The sequence below is a fragment of the Aythya marila genome, assembly GCF_965140915.1.
Source record: "Aythya marila genome assembly, chromosome: 3".
NCBI classification, from domain to species: domain Eukaryota; kingdom Metazoa; phylum Chordata; class Aves; order Anseriformes; family Anatidae; genus Aythya; species Aythya marila.
The window spans coordinates 17454117-17472300 of NC_139044.1; the positions used below are offsets into that span (position 1 = coordinate 17454117).

At 48.7% G+C, this 18184-nt stretch overlaps 1 protein-coding gene across 1 annotated transcript in view; it reads right to left on the reverse strand.

Moving 5' to 3' along the window:
• Positions 1 to 18184, reverse strand: part of GALNT14 (polypeptide N-acetylgalactosaminyltransferase 14) — a 66959-nt gene that overhangs the window by 37011 nt on the left and 11764 nt on the right. The window contains exon 2 of the mRNA XM_082757180.1: positions 6454 to 6623. Coding sequence (XP_082613306.1) covers positions 6454 to 6623 — 170 coding nt within the window. The remainder of the gene's footprint in view (positions 1 to 6453; positions 6624 to 18184) is intronic.

An 18184-nucleotide genomic window follows, 5' to 3' on the forward strand; every position in this document is an offset into this window, starting at 1 on the left:
AGTCCTCATCAGGGGCTCATCACTGCACAACATCCAATATCTCCCCACAAGACTGCTAACAACTGAGTTGGGATGCAGACTTTTTTTTTTTTTTTTTTTACCCCTTTCTTGCGTAAATGAAAGAACAGGAAAAAGACAAGGCAAGGATTATTTTAGATCAAAATAGAACTGCTCTGTGCATGCATTTTTCTTGGCAAAGTGCAACAGTGGTGGGGGAGGGTGCAGAACTTCCAAAGTGAAATCAAAGCTGTCTCATGGAGAAATAAAATCAAAATAACTTGGGGGAAGAAAATCTGTCATTTGGGGAAGGGACAACAGCTGTTTTCACCTTTTTTTAATCAGCAATTTTTGTCAAGTGAAGTATTACTTCAAATAAATTAAAGTGCCCTCCTGGACTCTTCTCAGGAGAATGCCTGTCCCACGCAGATATTCTCCCTACCCAGTGAAACACTGCAGGGCTGGTGCAAGGGACAACCTGGATGAACATAAGGTGCAGGAGGTAAGAAACCTCCTGCCATACCCCTGGTGTTTGCTGCATCAGTTCTGAATCACCCCTCTGCCAGGATTCAGGCTCTGTGAGCTGAGGGTCTGCAGGACACCGAGGTCTGATGGGCTCTGCTGAGCCCCCATGACCTGAAGACACCTTTTAGCCAAGAACAGAGCTCAAGAGTGCTTTCTCCTTGCTGCACAGACAGGTGCCATAACTCACTCTCACAGCACAGTTCTTTCCTGCACTTTCAGATATAACTAGCTTTCCTTACAGAAAAAAAAAGAAAAAGAAAAAAAAGAGTAACATCCACTGAACTGACATCCTCATGTATTCAAAATCTTTACCTATATATTTCCATGAGATCCTCATACAACCTAGCTCACTCCTGAACTCCTTCCCACCCTCATCCTTTTCACTCATGAAAAGAAAACAAGGGGGAAGGATAGGACTGCAAATACACAATGGCAGAATAAGCATCACCATTTGCCATTTCCCCATGACATCTGTGATCAATTCACAAACAACTCTGCTCCCGAACAAACACACCAGCCTCTAATGCCCCTGTACCAGCATCTCCTCCCAGTACCATTTCCACTTAAAGCCCCTCAGCCTGCCTCTCTCTGGGCAATCTCTCAAGACATAAAAACGTGGCAGCTCACAGCAGCTGAGATCCTGGAAGAAACCCCATCCCATGAAGGAAAGAACAGAGTCTTTGGGACAAGACAACATTGGGATGATGGTCTGGCCAGCAGCATTGACCAGGAACAATTCTCACCCTAGATTCAGACAGCTATCTCAGAGGAATTGCAACTTCTCAGTGCTCAAGCTTGCTATCTCACATTTTATATAGTCCATTCTCATAGCATATTCTCCTCCATCACTAAATGAAAAACAAAACAAAAAAAACCAAAGTCTTCAAAAGAAGATAATGAGTAGAAAAAGATGCTTGAAAAGGATCATGGAATTCATGGAGTTCTGTCCCCTGAAGCCACCAGGCCATCTCAGAAACCATCAAGTCTAGCTGGCCTGCTCCTCCACCTCCACAGGCCACCAGACAAAAAGACACAGGGCAGGAAACATCACGGATGCTGTCGCATGCTGGGGAGGCCACAGCCATTCCCAGGATGGGGGCTTGGACACACCAATTGTTGGCCAGGACTGTGTGTTTCCAGCCCAACTTACAGCCCGTGGGTCCCCAAAGAGACTTGCCACTTCACCAACTTCTTACCAAGCCTCCACATCTGGATGAGACAGCAGCAAAAGCTAGGTCTTTAAACTCCAGGTATTTCTAAGCATGTTAGTCAAGGCTTGATGCTGAGTAATTTTGCCATACCAAAGCATTTTCAAGAAGCCTGGGAGCTCAAGAGCAAGTTTTGATCTCTTTGACACCAGTGTGAAAGAGGATATTCTCGCCATGATGCCAGTGAGGCTCACCTAGATAACAACTGTCTCAAAGGCATTTAAGCCCTGGATGTCATTCAGGGATGCTGCTTACAAACTACTTCCCCTTCGTAGAGCACCTCCAGGCCAACTCCAGCAGAAACAGGAGAATCTGAAATTTAGCTCTTTGCAGTGCTAGAATGATCCAATGAATCTTTTCCCTCCTCTTTCAGGCAGCATCAACAGTGGATACAGGGAAATTTTGTCTCTGAGACAAAAGCTCTGGGTCCACTTACGATCATAGGTTAGTCAGGTTTGTCCAAAAGGCTCACAAAAGCCAGTGTTGGTCCGGGAGCAATGGGGAGCAAACTGGCCATCACAGCTGTGCCAGAACAGCTGTCCAGCAGGAACTAGAGATATAAAATAAGTAGTGTGCTGTGTCTGGAGCACACAGCGCACACCCATGCTCAAACTGCCTCACCTTTAAACATGTGGACAGATGGGATCTTCTCAGTTTGCACCCTCTAAATTTACCTTTCGGCTCCACCTTTCAGTCAATTCAAAAGCCTCAGTTCTCTAGTAATGTACAGGTCCCATCTTCAAGTGACAGCAGGTATAAACTCTATCAGAAAACTGTAGGCAGTAGGTTTTAAGATGAGGAGCTCAATACTGGGTCTTTTAGTAGCAACGAACAATTTATCCCAGCTAGCAAAGCTGACTGTCTTTGTAATCAGACTATAGCCAAGGTCTGAATTCCCAGAAGTACTTTAAAACAGGATAGCTATGATTAGAAGAGATAATAATGACAGTTCCCTAAAAAGAAAAATAAATCCTGGCATCCCATGATGATCCCATCTTACTTAAGATGCTACAGCTGATTATCAAATGGTTTATCAGTGCTTGGTGACAGCCTATGGGGAGCCCAAATCTGTCTCTCTTAATGACTTTCAGCTGCTTGGGCCATAACAGCCAGCTGATCGATGGCAGAAACAAAACCTTGGCCACTTCGGGCTCCTCCAGTTTAAGCTTGAAACACATGCCAGTTCCTTATACAAAGACTCATCGCTCCACATCACCTGGCAGAAGCACAGCTTCACTGAGCAGTGTCAACCAGCAATGGGACCAGGCTCCTTGCAAACCAGCTCTTGCCTTTGATCACAGCTCCATTTGATGAATTTTTCTCATGCTTTTATCCCTGGAGATCTCAGCCTAAGGAGGTGATGGAAAAATACACTGTCAAGCACTAACCTCTTGGGGTCTGGTGTCCAGAAGAAAAGTAATCACAGCATCCTAATGGAGATGCTTTCAGCCCAAATGTATTTTCTGCTATTCATTTGTGTAACTGCTCACCTGCAATGTCCCGTTGTGCTCCTGCCTGTAGTTAGGAATAAGAAGGAAATCAAGACCAAAGGCAAAGCAACCTCAGGTCTAATCTTGCCCAACTAATTCAGCCTCAGCATATCTGCTGGCAAGCCATCCAGCAACAGGCCTCACACATACAGTGTCTCATCCTAACATGATAAATCTTATTTCTTAATGAAATCACAAGTGTCCTGGCTTTAGACGCTCTCTGCCCGCTGTGGCAGTCAAGCTGAGGGAACATCACAGGTATCACCTGGCCACATCCCTCCCTGAAGTCTCAACAAGCACAGCCCCCAGCCCTGGGTGCTCTCCCACCTGAGGGGTGCCCTCCAACTGGCAACACATGAGAGAGGAAACAAGGGGAAGGTCCTACAGCGTGTTGTTGCCAGCAACGGGAATAGGAGAGACTGCAAGGGAAGAGATCTTTAGAGGGGGGCACAAGTTCATGTGATCGAGTTTATGCCTGCCAGAATGCTCTCGGTGTCAGCAGATGATGCAACACCTGATTTTCAAACCTGTCAGTTCCTCTGCCAGGAACTGCAGAACTGTTCCTCTGCAACTTGGCTTCAGCAACTGCTTTTCTCTCTCAGAAATGCACATACGCAGACAAATGCAGCCTCCAGTAGCTGTAAAAGTCAAGCCCGACTGGGAAGCTACAGCCTCTCGTAACACAGTTGGGACTCAGGGAGGGAGGTGCAAAAATTCGGAGGATTATCGTCTAATGTCAGGATTTGACAGGGCTCCATCCCTGAGCACCGTGCTCTGCCAGCTCTTGAGACAGCACTATAAAACTTGTATCAGAACCGTGGAGGAAAAAGCAAGGTGAACAGAGAAAATCAGGCAGTAGGGGATGCCTGAGGCTGGCTGACATCATTTACGCACTAAAAGGAGGGGAAGTGCAGACAGGTCAGCAGGAACAATGCTCTGGCCATAAAACGCAGCCCCCAGAAGCCACAGTGTTTCCTCAGCTGAAATCACCCACAAACTGAGTGCAAGTCAGGGGCAGGCAAGAGCTGCTATGTTTTCTTCAGCTCCAATTCCCTTGAGCACTGACTCCTCTCTGTCTGAAATCATTCCACTGGCTACAATTTGAAAACAAAATAAATCCAGCAAACATTGCTATGCAACTGGCTGCCGGTACCACACCCCACCCCACAGTGGGGTTTGCCTTCTCCGTGACCTTCTGGCAAAGAGCTTGCTGCTCAGACTTGGCAAGGTTTTGTACATTCAGCTCTTGTTGGCAATTCTTGATGTTTGGCTGGATTGGCAAATTAAAATCAAAACTCAAGGAAATCTCCTGCAACCATCCTGGTGCAACACCACACAGGGAAGCTGGAGGAGCATCGCTTCCATGTCCTGGACACGAGGGCTGTGAGGTGTCAGTACTCCTCGAGTACCTGCACCATGAACAAAGATTTTTTTCCACGTGGGACTTCTCAGATCCTGTGCCTTCCTCTCCCCTCTGTCCAGCATGACAGGTCCCTTCCTCCCTCCCCCATTCCTCTCCCAGCCTTTCCAGCACCACCTTTACCAAGCATCCAGCAGCCCCCTTTGCTCGATGGCTGCTCCGCTGCTTGGCTAACAGCGCATCATCTTCAGCATTGTTCAGACGTATTCAGTATATTAGAATCCAATTAGTGGGTTAAGGAAATTGGAAGCAAATGCTATTAGCACCAGCCCCTCCTACATGCTATGCCCTTGCTTCATCCTTAATGAGAACTTTTCTTTTTGCTTGCCCGGGAACAAGGTGGCAGTCACAGCAGTGGGGGTGCAGCAAAGTGGCAGCTGATCCCCCCTTCTTGTTTAGTAGGGCAGATGGTTAATAGCCCCAGCATTAATTCTCTCCAGGAATAGTACGCTCACGCTCTGATCAGCTCCAACAGGCATCCATAAGGGCTGTCAGCCCCACTCTGGAGAAAGGAGCATCTGGTCCTTGCTATGAAAAGGGGCTAGAAAAATTAATTATACAACAGCAACAACAAAAAGAGCACCACTGATTGCTACAGGGCTGAAGAGCTGGCGTTGTTTCAGCATTTCAGCCCAAGTGCTGCATTGGATCTGGAACAATGCAAATTCAGAGTCAGGTCACATTCCTGGTGCTGGCTCTCTGAGACACGCTGCCCAGGCAGCAAGGTCCTGAGGCTGAGACACACGGCTCCTCAGGAGGGTTTGCACAGGCTATATAATGTCCCCAGAGGACAAGGAGGAAAACTGTGCAACCAAATCTTGCTGCAGTTCTCCCAGTATCCATCCTTTTGGGTCCTTTTTGAGTGCCAAAGCATATTTTTGACCCTGATGGTGCTAGAGCTGCTAAAAGAAGTAACCTAGCAAGTTCTTTTCTTCCTCTCCAATTCACTCTGCAGTAGTCCCTTATGCCTCTCATAGATTCCTCTCTCTTCAACTGGTCAGCACCTATTTTGCTGTTTTATCCCCTTGCACCATCTCAGTGCCTCCTTCACAGTAGAAGAATTCCCAACACCAGTGAAGACTGTGTCCATCATGATGATGACACCCATTACCGCTGCTACACGTCACACAAACCTATTTCTGCTTTTCTGGAAGAAAAAAAAAGTATTTTTTTTTTCTCTCCCTATGATCCTAGAATAATTCCTTTATACAGGAAGTAATGATTTTAATGTATAAGTTCAGGACCACCACACTTGACAATAAGTCAACTAAAGTGAAAGATTTGATCCCCAAAATACAAGCAGAATGAAAGCCAAGTACAACCTGGGCATGGCCAAATAGCCTAGTTTTCCCACTCCAGCATCCCCAAACCAGGGAAGAGGTATAGCACTATCCACCCACATATTGAAGTTTCTTGAGGGAGATGAGGAAAATAAAGATTGAATGATACTGCCTCACCTGATTTCTCCGTGAATCCTCTGTTATTCAATATTTCTCTTAAAGCTCCTGCTTCTACTTGATGCACACAAATTTAAAAAAAAAAAAAAAAAAAAAAAAAGCAACTACAAAAAAATCATTTTGCCTTCATTTAAAAATCATGACTTGCAGTGTAACCAGCAAGAATTTGCCTTGAATTTGCACAGTCGCTGGTGAGCTGAACCCAAGCATGATACTACCAATCTGAAACTGAAAGCGAGTGTGTTCCTTCACCTTGCCATGGCCCTGACCAGTGCTCCTGCTATAACCCCTCCCCAGAACAGTGGTCCCCCCAAAACGCCCGGCCAGCTGCTGTCCCCAGGAAGGGAGGGCAGAACCTGTGGTGGCGGGTGTCACGGATGGCACGGTCACTGGGCATCCTCTCGCTCTCCCGCTGGTTAAAGGCATGGAGCCGGTACGGGTCCTCGCCGCCCTTCCATTTCCGAGCGCTCAGGTATCTCCGCTCTTCAAACTGATCCCACAGGTCGTCCCAGTCCGCCTCTGAGCCCTGTGCGCACAAAGTCAGCCCCATTAGAGACAGGAAGGAGCAGGGGGCACCGCCTAGCCCCTTGGCATCACCCAGCCCCGCTCAAGAAGTTGGGCAGCCCCGCTTTGGAAGAAGATGCTAACAAGGAGCCTAATGAGGTCTTGTCTTTTTCCCTCCCCCCCCTTACAGCCTCGAAGCAGCATTTTAAAGAGAATCTGGTCATTTGAGTTCAAAATTAATTCCAAACCAAACTCCCATCTCTGGGGGATCCTACTATCAAGCAGCACGGTCTCAGGAAATACAGAAAAATAGAAGGACCTTGCCATGCAGCCCCCTCTCAGGGTGCCAAGCACGAGGGATGGAGCTGCCCTCCATCACAGCTCACCCACTCCAGCAGCTATCAGGGGCTGAGCACCCCTCAGTATCACGCAGCTGGTGAGCGCAACGCAGAGCTAATGAGATCACATCATCACAGCAGCACAGGCTCTTTGATCCCAACGCGTAACATGGCAAAATTCAAACATTTACAGATGTCTCAGCCCCTAAGGAATTTGTGGTCTTATCCAATAATTGATCTTTTCTTTTTTCTTTCTTTCTTTTTTTTTTTCAGTTAACACCATCTCAAAGATGATTTTGCCAGCTAATAGCACAAAATGAAGCTTTTGAAACAGGTGATTTTTATCCTGTAATTGATTTTACTTGCATCTGACAGCATGTTCGCTGTGTTAATAGGATGGGGAGGAAGGAGCATCCACCAGCCTCCACTGCAGGACCAAGCTCAGGAGCATGGGGTACCCAACAGCACCCTGCTTCACAGGGACACTGTCCCCAAAAAGCTGACAGCCAGGGCTGCAAGGGTTTCCAGGTACAGCGTTGTTTTTCTCCTACTGCTTTACCCAGCAGCTTTATCAGGAGTTATTCCAGAATTTACCCCAGTGCAAGGAAGACACCAAGAAACCCTTGAACCACCAGTTGGACAGGGAGAAAATTATCAAAGACTTGAAGAGAGTTATTAAAATAATCGGGTCACCGCAGTCCAGCAGGTTTACAAGCAAAGGAACACACGGAACTTGTCTGCAGGCTTTCAGGAGGACTGATGGAGACTGGGTGATAAATATTATTTATGTTCTTTCTAAGGCATCCTGCAAAACATGACTTGCTGCCACAGTAAAATATAAGCAAAGAGTAAGCCTATTGCATTTCAGGACCACCAAAGCCCTCAGGGTTATAAAGATGATGATAAAGATGATGACCCCCAGGGAAGGGGGAATGGCTCTGTTAAAACAACTGCCACAGAGTTTCAGCCCCTAAATGTTAACACTGGGAAGAAAACCAGAAGTTGTTTTTTGGCTGGTTGGTTTTTAAATCAGACTTGATACGGGAAGTGGAATTAAAAGTGGTCACATAGCACTTGAGGCTGTTGGAGATATATACTTTTATATAGATAGCCCACCTTCTCAGCCAGAAAATACCCACGTGCACCATGACCAAAATCGAGGCAGCATCCTTTGTAGTGGAGGACCCACAGGCAGAAGACTCACCTGGTCCTCAGCACCCACTCAGGGAGGGGGAAAGCAAGTTGAAATGGAAGGAGAAAATCCCTTCACCCAGCCAGGGGTAGCACATCACTTTTGGGTCGCTGGATGAGGTCTTCATTGTAATATTTTTGCCATGGATTATCATCTCTTCCTCACAGCAGAGTCCTATCCTGGGAGTTATTTAAATGATGTGCAAAAATCTAGATTTAATTTATTATGATCAAACTCACTTTAGAAGCCCAATTACCTTGCACTAGAGAAGGATCGAGTCAATACTCCACTTGCCTTTCTGTCTTCCACATGGCTCCTCTCCCTAAGCTTCATATTCATTTTCTCTCGTGTACTGGTAATAAATTTTCATTTTTTTTCCTTCAAATTAGGTAATTTCTCTTTCAGCACTGCAACTTAATAGCTAGTATTAATTATAGGAAACACAGTCAAAGCTTAAAGAGTTTGAGACTGAACGAGTCCACGGGAAATAGTGGAAAAAGATATCAAAGCCAAACAGGTAGCTTGGGACACAAGTGCTGAGCAGCTCACCCTCTCCTCTGTGCTGCACTTTGCAATGCCTCTGCTAAAAACCCTGCCTTTTGCATTTTCTTACCCATTGCAGAGATCTCCTACTGCATCCCACCACGTGGCAGGGATGCTCCCCATGGAAAGCGCAGCTTGGAGAGAGCCCCCTCCTTTCCCAGCCTGTTGAAAACACCCCAAAACCAAGTAACAGCTCAAAAAGCAAGCCCAGAGAGAGGTATTCACTGCAACACTACAGCAAAGACCAAAAGGCAATGATGCAAAGGCGTGCTTCCTCTTCTGCTACTTAAATCACAGCTCAGAAACAAACAAAGAAAACAAAAAAAGAGGGGAAAAAATCAGGGAGTGTTGCTGTGGGGGGATAGCAGGTCATTAATGGGAAGGAATAAAATTTTCCGGCAACTGTTAGCGCCTTGTTTATGTGGATTTCCGTGAATACGACATATTAATGGCATAATGATTGTGTGATTACAGGACAGCAGGGATTACTCGAGCAAGGGAAGGAAGAATGAGCATCCCTGCTGCAGGCCTATTGCTTCCCCCAGGGAAGCTCTGCTCTCAGACACAGGCTGCAGGTTTCCATGGGCTGGCCACCGCCAGCCCACCTCAGGTAATGGGTGGCAGGAGCTAAAAGTGGTTCCTGATTCACTCGCAGGCAATGCATCAGCCTAGCAAAAGCTCCAGGAAACAAGAAAAAATTCACATCTATTTGGCACAAATGGCCTCTAGGGACCCCGATGTCCTGAGGCACGTCACTGCTGGCCACAGCAATCGAGCTGTTTGTGTGCTGTGGCTCAGGGACACCAGGGGCGGAGGGTAATCCTTCAGCAGGAACTGCAACCAAGCATTACACAAATGAGATTTAAACACTGTGCCAAAGTGCCAGGCCCCTGTGAGCAGGAGACTGTTACAGAGCTGTTACCATCCGAGGCACTAATGCTGTCTGACAGAATTATAATTATGATTCCCACAGAAGAGGGCTCAGCCCTCCTCGTACCCCGGTGCCAGAGCAGGCAGTAAGAGGAGCAATGGTCCCAGCAGGGGAAAGCAGCACATCACAATACCCCAGCCTCCTCCCCATCTCCTCAGGCAGTCACTGGGATGTGCTCAAATGAAAGTTTGACCCCTGTGTAAGCACTTCCCAGATGGAAATGTCCCCATGCAGGCTCTGGAGCTGGATCTCCAAGGGTTTTCCTGAATGCCCCGTGCTCAGCTGAACTTAGCACAGAGTGCTGGCCAGATCTACAGTACAACGAGCTGACCCTGAGCTGAGGCAGCTGGGACGCTCTCTTCACAGAGCAGCAGCCCAACAGCTCCCCTGTCACCTTGCCCACTGCATCCCCCGCTACGCAGGAGGCAGGGAGCAAAGCAGGCTCACAGATGGGATCTTGTACTCACTCGGCCTCTGCCAAAACCACACTAGCAGCTCACCTCTTCTGCCAACCTACAGCAACCTGCAGCAGAGCTGCCAGAACAGTGCTTTCAGCCCCCTGCCCGAGGGCCCTAGACCCCAGGGTCCACCCCACTGACCTCTAGGAACAAGGCTCAGCTGCAGACTCCCTGGGATTCACACTCCGAAAGCTGCTCTTCATCCAGCACCTCCCCAAATCAGACGCGCACGTGCAGCTACACAGGAGCGCCTTGCTGGACAAATTAGCTTACAGGACAGCCCGACACACGAAGACAAACCCTGGGTAATTAAAAAGAAAAGGAAGCCGATTATACGCTCCTGGAGAATATCGCTGCCTGCTTCTGTTTTATTTATATATTATGCTGTATAATGAGCTGAATATTTAGGAGGTCAGCACAAACCAAGCTGCTGACAAGAGAAGAGAATACCCAGCTCTGTCTGCGCCAGGAGGCACGCAGGAGGATGGAAAGGATTTTCCATCATCTCTCCCCGCTTGCAGTTCCCCCAGGACCCCGCGGGGCTGCTCAGCTCTATTGCCAACTCTAAACTACTTGTGCTTGGGCAGAGGTTTTCTCAAAAAGCCTTTCCCTGAGTCTGATGTCTGCCTCCCCACTTCAACCCATCCCTATCCCGGCGGGGTTTGTACTTTACAAGCCTCTATGGCTGGTGCTGCTCCCGTCACCAAGCTAAAATTGTATTTTTCTTAAATTTTAATAACACCCAAATCCCCCAGAACAGCACACTTCTGAGCTCTGCCACAATCCACCTGGAAAGGATGAGCTAGGTCAGTAGTTTTCATCCCCAGCCTGCTGGCAAGAGTGAACCCTCACTAATGGGTTTGCAAGCAGTAATTAGGAGAAATGAGTTTTGGACAGGTCTTCCCTCAGCTGAGAGAAGAGAGAAATTGCTGTGGGATGCTGGGGGAGCAGCGCTGCTGTTGGGAGGGGATGTTTGCACCCTGCCTGTTAAATCACCTGCAGCAGTGGTCTGGCTCTCACCCCTCTCTCTGCCACGGTGTCAGGGATGCTGTGCCGAGGACTCATCGCTGTCGTGTTGCAAAGAGCTGCAGCTCAGTGAGCTGCCTTAAACAGCACTGCACCTCACAACTGCATGCTGCCCAAGGATGTTTCAGTGTCTCTGCCCTGTTCTGCCATGGTGGGGGCTGCTGAAACACCCCACAGTGCCCCTGCATCATCAGCTGTGGCCAGCTGCTGAGGACATCTGCAGCTCTCACCCAAGAAACTTCTCATCCCGAACAAGTTTGGTTTCAGCAAAGAAATCTGTCCTTGACCTGAGGAGCACAGTGTGGGGGGCAGCAGGCAGGCTAGCCCTATGGTGATCCTCCAAAGGTAGGCAGCAATTAGACAGTGCATTAATTGGGAAAGAAAGAACGGTGGCACCCATTTCCCCTGCGCCAGCCAGGTTTGGCCCAGACATCATCAGGAGTCAAAGGCATTTGGGAACAGCACAGACCCACGAGCAGTAACTAGAGTGGTGAAAGGAAGCTACTGCAGCGAGACAGCATTTATTTTTTCTTGTGAGCCTTTTCAGGACATACGGGAGCTGCTTCCCAGCCATGAAGGTCACAGCAGCTTTCCCATGCTTCAGCAAGAATGGCAGCTGATTCGGTATTTAGGAGCCCGTGGCTGCACTCAGTCTCCAGCTGAGCTTTGCTCTTCCTTCTGCGTAAAAGCCAAAGGTTGGAGTGGGGAGAGGGAGGGTAAAGCAGAAAGCAGCCCTTGTCCTGCTCTGAAAAGAGCCCTCTCGAGAGGGAACAGAGGGAAGAGATCTTGCTGATGGCGCACGCAGCATCCCTGACCTGCTGTGGCCTTCTCACAGCAGCAAAGGCAGTGGTAATTTTTTCTGTGGGGACCTTCACACAGCTTTAGAAACTAATGCCATTATCTTTCCCCTTCCAAACCGTGCAGCAAAGAGGGGCAATTTGTGGCAGCTGCATGTGAAACATGATGGCCGGAGAAAGGAAAATGCCTCTGAGGGAGGGAAAGCTCAGTCTGCTTTACCTGGTTTTATTCTAGCAGGGCGAAGAAAGAAAGAAGAGATAAGAAAATAAATATTCAAGCAAAACAAAAGAATCGCAAATGCACAGGACACTTACGTGCATTGCTCTAGTTGTCCTCAGGAAGGCAAAGGAGAGACCCCCATCCCCATCAGTGGTTTGGAGGAGCAGAGCTTCACCAGGTGGGTGCTGAGGCACAGCCAGCACCAAGGAGCTACTGCTCAGCAAGAAATGCTGTCAGTCAAAGCTCCCCAGTCAGTCAAAGCTCTCCCAGTCCCCAAAGCTGCACCTTTTTTCCAGCTCTGGACAAGGCTCAGGTTATTCCCAGCCATGACCCATTTTCCCCGTCTCTATCAGTAGCTCCCAAGGCTGCTGCTTGGTGCAAGACTCCCCACAGAGCATCACCCACGCCGAGCAGCTCCCAGCCTCTCTACCCTTCCCACCTCTTACTCCCTGCCAAGTGGGAAGAGCAGAGGGAAAACATTTCTCGGAACTAACCCAAATTTGGGGTTGAGCCATCTCCTTACCTTACAAACAGTTTTATACAAAGGAAGGTGTTTCTGTCACCCACACTGAGTCCTCAATTTGCGGGCGGAGGCAGGTGAAACTCAGGTCACTGCCACCTTGAAGCAGGACACACGTGCCACCACCAGCAGCCCATCCTCCCTGAACTGTCTTCGAGGAAGCATTAGATATAAAACACCCGTGACAGCAAGAGCTGATCTAAGCCTTTGATTCCTGGGTACACGCTGCCAGAGTTTGCGAGATCCTGGGGATGGCAGCAACGTGAGTGACAGCGGCAGAGATACAGCGGCATAATTTAGAGTGTGCGTCAAGCCAGCCTGCTTGCATCTCAGCTCAGTAATAGGGGAAAAAATACCCTGACTAGTGTGGAATGCATTAGAGCAAGGTATCATGAGAAAATAAGCAGGTCTGGCTATAGGGGACTGCTGAGGGACTGCTGAGAGGGCTGAAGCTGCATGGGACCAAGGACCCTGAGCACACTGTCTCCACACAGCAGGGAGAACCTGGGGGCTGGCAGCAAGGGTCTAAGCTTGGACTGAGGTCTGAGCAATGTTTTACCTCAAAACCAGATTTGCTTCAAAGTGCAGCTTCAGGCCAGCCGGATCTATCTGCCAAAAATCGCATCTGATATAGAGAGGTTTCTGGGGGAAGAAAGGTAGAAGCCTGTCAAGCCCTGCTTTGTGACACTGACACACACAAGCCATCTTACATAGAACGGAGCACAGAGGGGAAAAAAAAAGAAAAAAAAAAAAGTGATAAAAGGTTAAATAACCCGAGAGCAAGACATTTCATGAAAAAATATATGAAGCATTTTGCCACTCCCAAGCCTCCTTCCACTCTCGCCCTGCAAGTCCAAGCCAGGACTTCAGCACCCTAAAAACATCCCCCAGCCTCCCCTGAGGAGCACCCCCAGTGCCTCCTCGCAAACACAGCTCCTGCTGAGGGAGTCACAGGGATGCCGAGGGGCCACGCTGAGCCCAGGAGTGGCAGGGGATGGCCTGAAGAGGCTTGGCCACCTTACAGACTCCCCTACAACAGGGAGATCATCCCTGAAGGAGGGAGGAGACAGTGCTGGGAAAATCACAGTCCTTCACCCAGTCCCTGGCACAAACATTAACCCCCAAGCATCTTGTCCTCCTGCAGCTCCTCTCAGACACCTGCCTGGGAAGACAAGGCCATCCAGCCCCCAAGCACAAGGACATCTCTTCGGTTTGGAGGATGACCGTGGCACCACCGAGGACGTATCGCTGGAACTCCTGCACCTAGGAGGACTCTGGTGCAAAACACGTTGCTGTGTCACAGCCCAGAGACGTGGCATCAGCCTTTCCTTCCCCCTTCCCCATGCACATTATTGGCAACATCTGAGTGTGAGCAATACTTCTGCACATATCTAGAAGCACAAAAAGAGAAAACACTCAAAATAACAACAATAATTATAAAAAAAAAAAAACTGTTGAGTCACATGGTGAAGCAAACTCAAAACACTTCACGAAAGCACAGGGATCTGGAGAGAAACCAGCAAACAGGCACTGTGCTTTGTTGCTGTTATTGAAAAAATACCCTCAGTTTGGCCTGGATTCTCTCTCACACAGGCGCATTTCTCTGCATCAAGGAAAGCAGGATTTTTGCAATTATTCATTGTGAAAACGTAGCCTGGAAATCTCGATGGGCATCTACTGCTTGGGCACATGCAAGGACCTTGGGCTGACGCAGGACAAAGTCTCCATCCTCACCAGGGCTGCCTGGGCTCAAGGCGAGGCCATCATCTTGAGCACAGCCCTGGGAAGGGCAGCACCTGATCTGGCATGGTGAGAGGCTGCGCAGATGGCTGTGGGATTTGCAGCATATTTTCCTGCCCACAGACGTCTGGGGATACGCACCAGAAATAGCTGGCTGCACAAGCCAAGACTTTTCCTCCTACGGAGGGAAAGTTTTAATCCAGAACTGCCAGGTACAGCTGAACACATGTGAACACATCCATCTTTTTGCAGTGGAAGGAAAAACATCTCAACAGAGATGAAAACTGCCACGGTGCCTTGTGCTAGCTTGGCTGGGAGCTGGCGAACAACTGTATTGCAGAGACATCCTTCTGGTCTGCCAACAACCTTCACGTCTGCTTTAAAACAACGGCAATAATGTTCCCTTCAAGTCACGCCGGATTAATCCGTGCAGAACCCTCACAGGTCCAGCAATGAGAGATAAGCAAGTGATGCATGGGATCATCTCTCATCTTCTGCCCAGCACCATCGATGCAGATGGGAGCCACAGTTCCCCAGCACAGGACGGGACGGGACGGGGCTCCACCACACGCGGGGCTCTGCCGCCAGCACCAAGTTAACACCACCGGCTCCTCATTGCCAGGGACACATGTGGTGATGGTGAACACAGGGAATTAAATTCTCCGTGCTTTGATATCATGTTCTGAAAAGCTGGCTCTCTCAGAAGCAGCAGTGAAAGCCCAAGCTACATCAGAGGTGAGCAACCACTTCAGCAGTGCCAGGAGAAGCCTGAAGAAGGCACTAACAACGTCTCTGAAGAGCTCTGCAAGGCTCTTTTAAAAGCGTTCCCTCTGCCAGCGCAAATAAATATCTGAGCAAAAAATACTACAGAAAAAGTCAGTTGACTCATGAAGAGCGAATGTGTTAAATTTAGAAAATAAAGCAATCAAAGGGTGAAAGAAAAGGGATTTTAGCCCTGCTTTGAGCACAGTTCTTGCTGCAGCCTTCCACGGGAGCCACCAAGCTGCTTTAACCCCCCCAAGCAGGGGAAGCTGATGGCAAAGCAACCTTTTGCCTTGCTCCCTGGCCATGCCTCCCCCAGAGAGGAGCAGGGCTGAGACAGGGAGCATACCACCCATACCACCATAAGCTGAGCAAAGCTTTGAGCCTTTATACCTGTCCTAGTCATTTAATGAAGGACTGATGGGAGAAAAAGGAGAGGGGAACAACTGTCCCATGCACAGCCTGACTTCTTTCTGTGTATGCAGCTTGCTAGCCTGGCAAACTGTTTGTGATACCCCATAAATTGCCCTGAATGTTTGCTGTGGTTTTTTGTTTGGACTACTCCCTTATCTCTCCCTGAAATGCAGCTTTTTGTTTTTATTTATTTTTTACGATAATTTACAATTACACAGGAATGAGGTGGGGAGGACTGATGCTGACATCCTGAGCATCTCCAGCATAAAGCACGTCGCAGCCTCAGTCAGGGCACACCTTTGCAGGAGAGGAGAAATCCCTCCTCCAGATATACTTAACGACCTCGTACAGGCTGACATTTAGCCTGTGGGTGTCACGGCCATGGCGTTACTGCCACGAGCCAAACCCTGCCATTGAAACCTGCATTCACCCACCCCAGGCACAGCTCAGGGCTCGCTGCCAGCTCCCAGGCTCCTCCAGCCTCCTAAATCACACACGGCAGAAAGGGTAAGCTCTAAGCATCTGCAGCACTTTGGAGAAATCAGAGCTTATCTGGCTAACAGAGGCTTTTAGTGGTCCCCAGGCAGAGCAGGCAAGCAGCTAATGACAGTCTAATGAGCTGGGGAAAAAGAGCTGCTCTTTTGTCCAACAGGAGCCTTGTAGCTGTTAGCTGGGCTCAGCTCACATTTTCAGCTGAAGCTTCAATGGGAAAAGCCAGGTTTATTCCAAGACCATTCTCTTCTTCATCTGTTACAGGCTCTGCTTTTCTTGAAACACTTGTTTTTCCCCCAGGGGAAATGAAATACATACATATGCATATAAAAACACAGATGGATTAAAAGATTATTAAAAAAAAAAAAAAAAAGATGGGAATTTCTAGCAGCATGGCAACAAGTCTGCTGTGTTTAGCATCCTTTCAGAGTACAACCACCTTAAGATTTTCCACTGTGGGGAATTCCTGATGGGGGAAAATATGTTTCCAAAGATTGCAAGCTTTAATATTATTTGGCCTATTCTAACAAATCTGGTAAAACACCATGGATTTGCTTTTTCCAAGCAGAGACAAACAGATCCACCAGTAAAGCCCCCAGAAGCACAGGGATGCCCCTCTGCTCCCCAAGGTACATTGGCTGCTGCAGGTGCCCCCTAAAGCATTCCCTCACCTCCCAGGGTAGCTGTGTTCATCCTCAAACACTAAATTTGCACACATACTGGCCCTTAGAAAGCCTAGCATTACCAGAAACCTTAAACTGTGCTTTTTCTTGCCTTGCTTCAGTAAGAATAGCTTTGGTTTGTTTTTAACCGCAAAGTCCTTGCGTTCTGCAATAACAAATGTAACAACATCATGTTGCAGGGGTAGGAATTGAAAACTAAAACTGTCTGTCAATGAAAATCAAGGCAGGTTCACTGCCAAAATGGAGTGAAACACAAAAGAAAGCTTAAATAGGGAGCAGAAAGAAATGGAAGTTGCATTGACAGTTTACTTCCATTTCTAATAACCTGGGAGAGAGCAGTGAAGACACTGTAGGTGAACTACCTGCTGCTCACTGAAATGGGGCTGTTGATGAAACCACCTGGCTGTCAGCTGCTGGTAATCCACACAAAGGTAAAGTTAAAGGGCCACTGCACCCCGTCACCAAGGGAGCTGGAGTCAGGCTGGGGACAGGCTTGGAGCAGTCCTGTGGGTGGGAGGAGATGCACTGTTCTCCACCACGACAGGATGGATAGGGGAAAATATCCAGAAACTGCCTGCATCAAGGGGAGAAGTATCTGGGTGCCCAACTTTGAGGTTCCCCCCTCTTCTCCAGGCAGTGGCATTGCCCCCAAGAATCATTTTCCATAAAGCTGACAATTATCCAGAACATAAATTGGGACAGAGAGGAAAAATGGACACCCAAGCCCTTTGTCCACCTGCAGCGATCTGTCCTGTCCCTGGCACCTGGAGGTCTCCAGGCAGGTTGAGCTCTGCTGCAGCAAGAACAGCTCCTGAGCGCTCTCGGTGGTGACAGACCCCAGGGCACCCAGCAGGAGCTCACAGGCACTCGCTGGGGTGTTTTGGCTGGAGGCCAGATTCATGGGACAGAATTTCATCCTACCCTTTTTCACATCCTCCTTCAGCTTCAGGTGCTTTTCTTCATCCCTCCTCCCCCCTTGTCTCGCGAAACAAGACTGCACTGCCACGGGCACAGCTCCCAGTGACACCGCTGCTCCTCCGCACCCGGCCTCAGCCAGCAAACCCTCCAGGCAGCCCACGGAGCAGACGTCTGGCTCGGTACCAGCACCAGTTGCTTCAGAAGACACCCACCATGCTGCTTAGCTGCACGTAGCTTCCTTACAAGTCAGGATTTTCCCCAACTTTTGCTGTCGAGAGACCTTTTCGAGTCACAGGACACTTTCTGCCACCTGTTGTCCTCCTCTTCTGAAAACTGAGGTTCAGAGCAGCCATGCCAACGTCAAATCCTTTTACTGGCAGCAGCTGAGCACCGAATGCCACAGACACCTGGCAGCAGCAAGTCCCAGCAATGAAATCCCACTCTGAACCCACCTCCTTCCCTCAAGGTAACTCTCCATCACCCACCTGACCTGCTGTCAACATCGGACCTACGCCAGTTCAGATGCCCAAAGCTCAGCAGCACACCCAA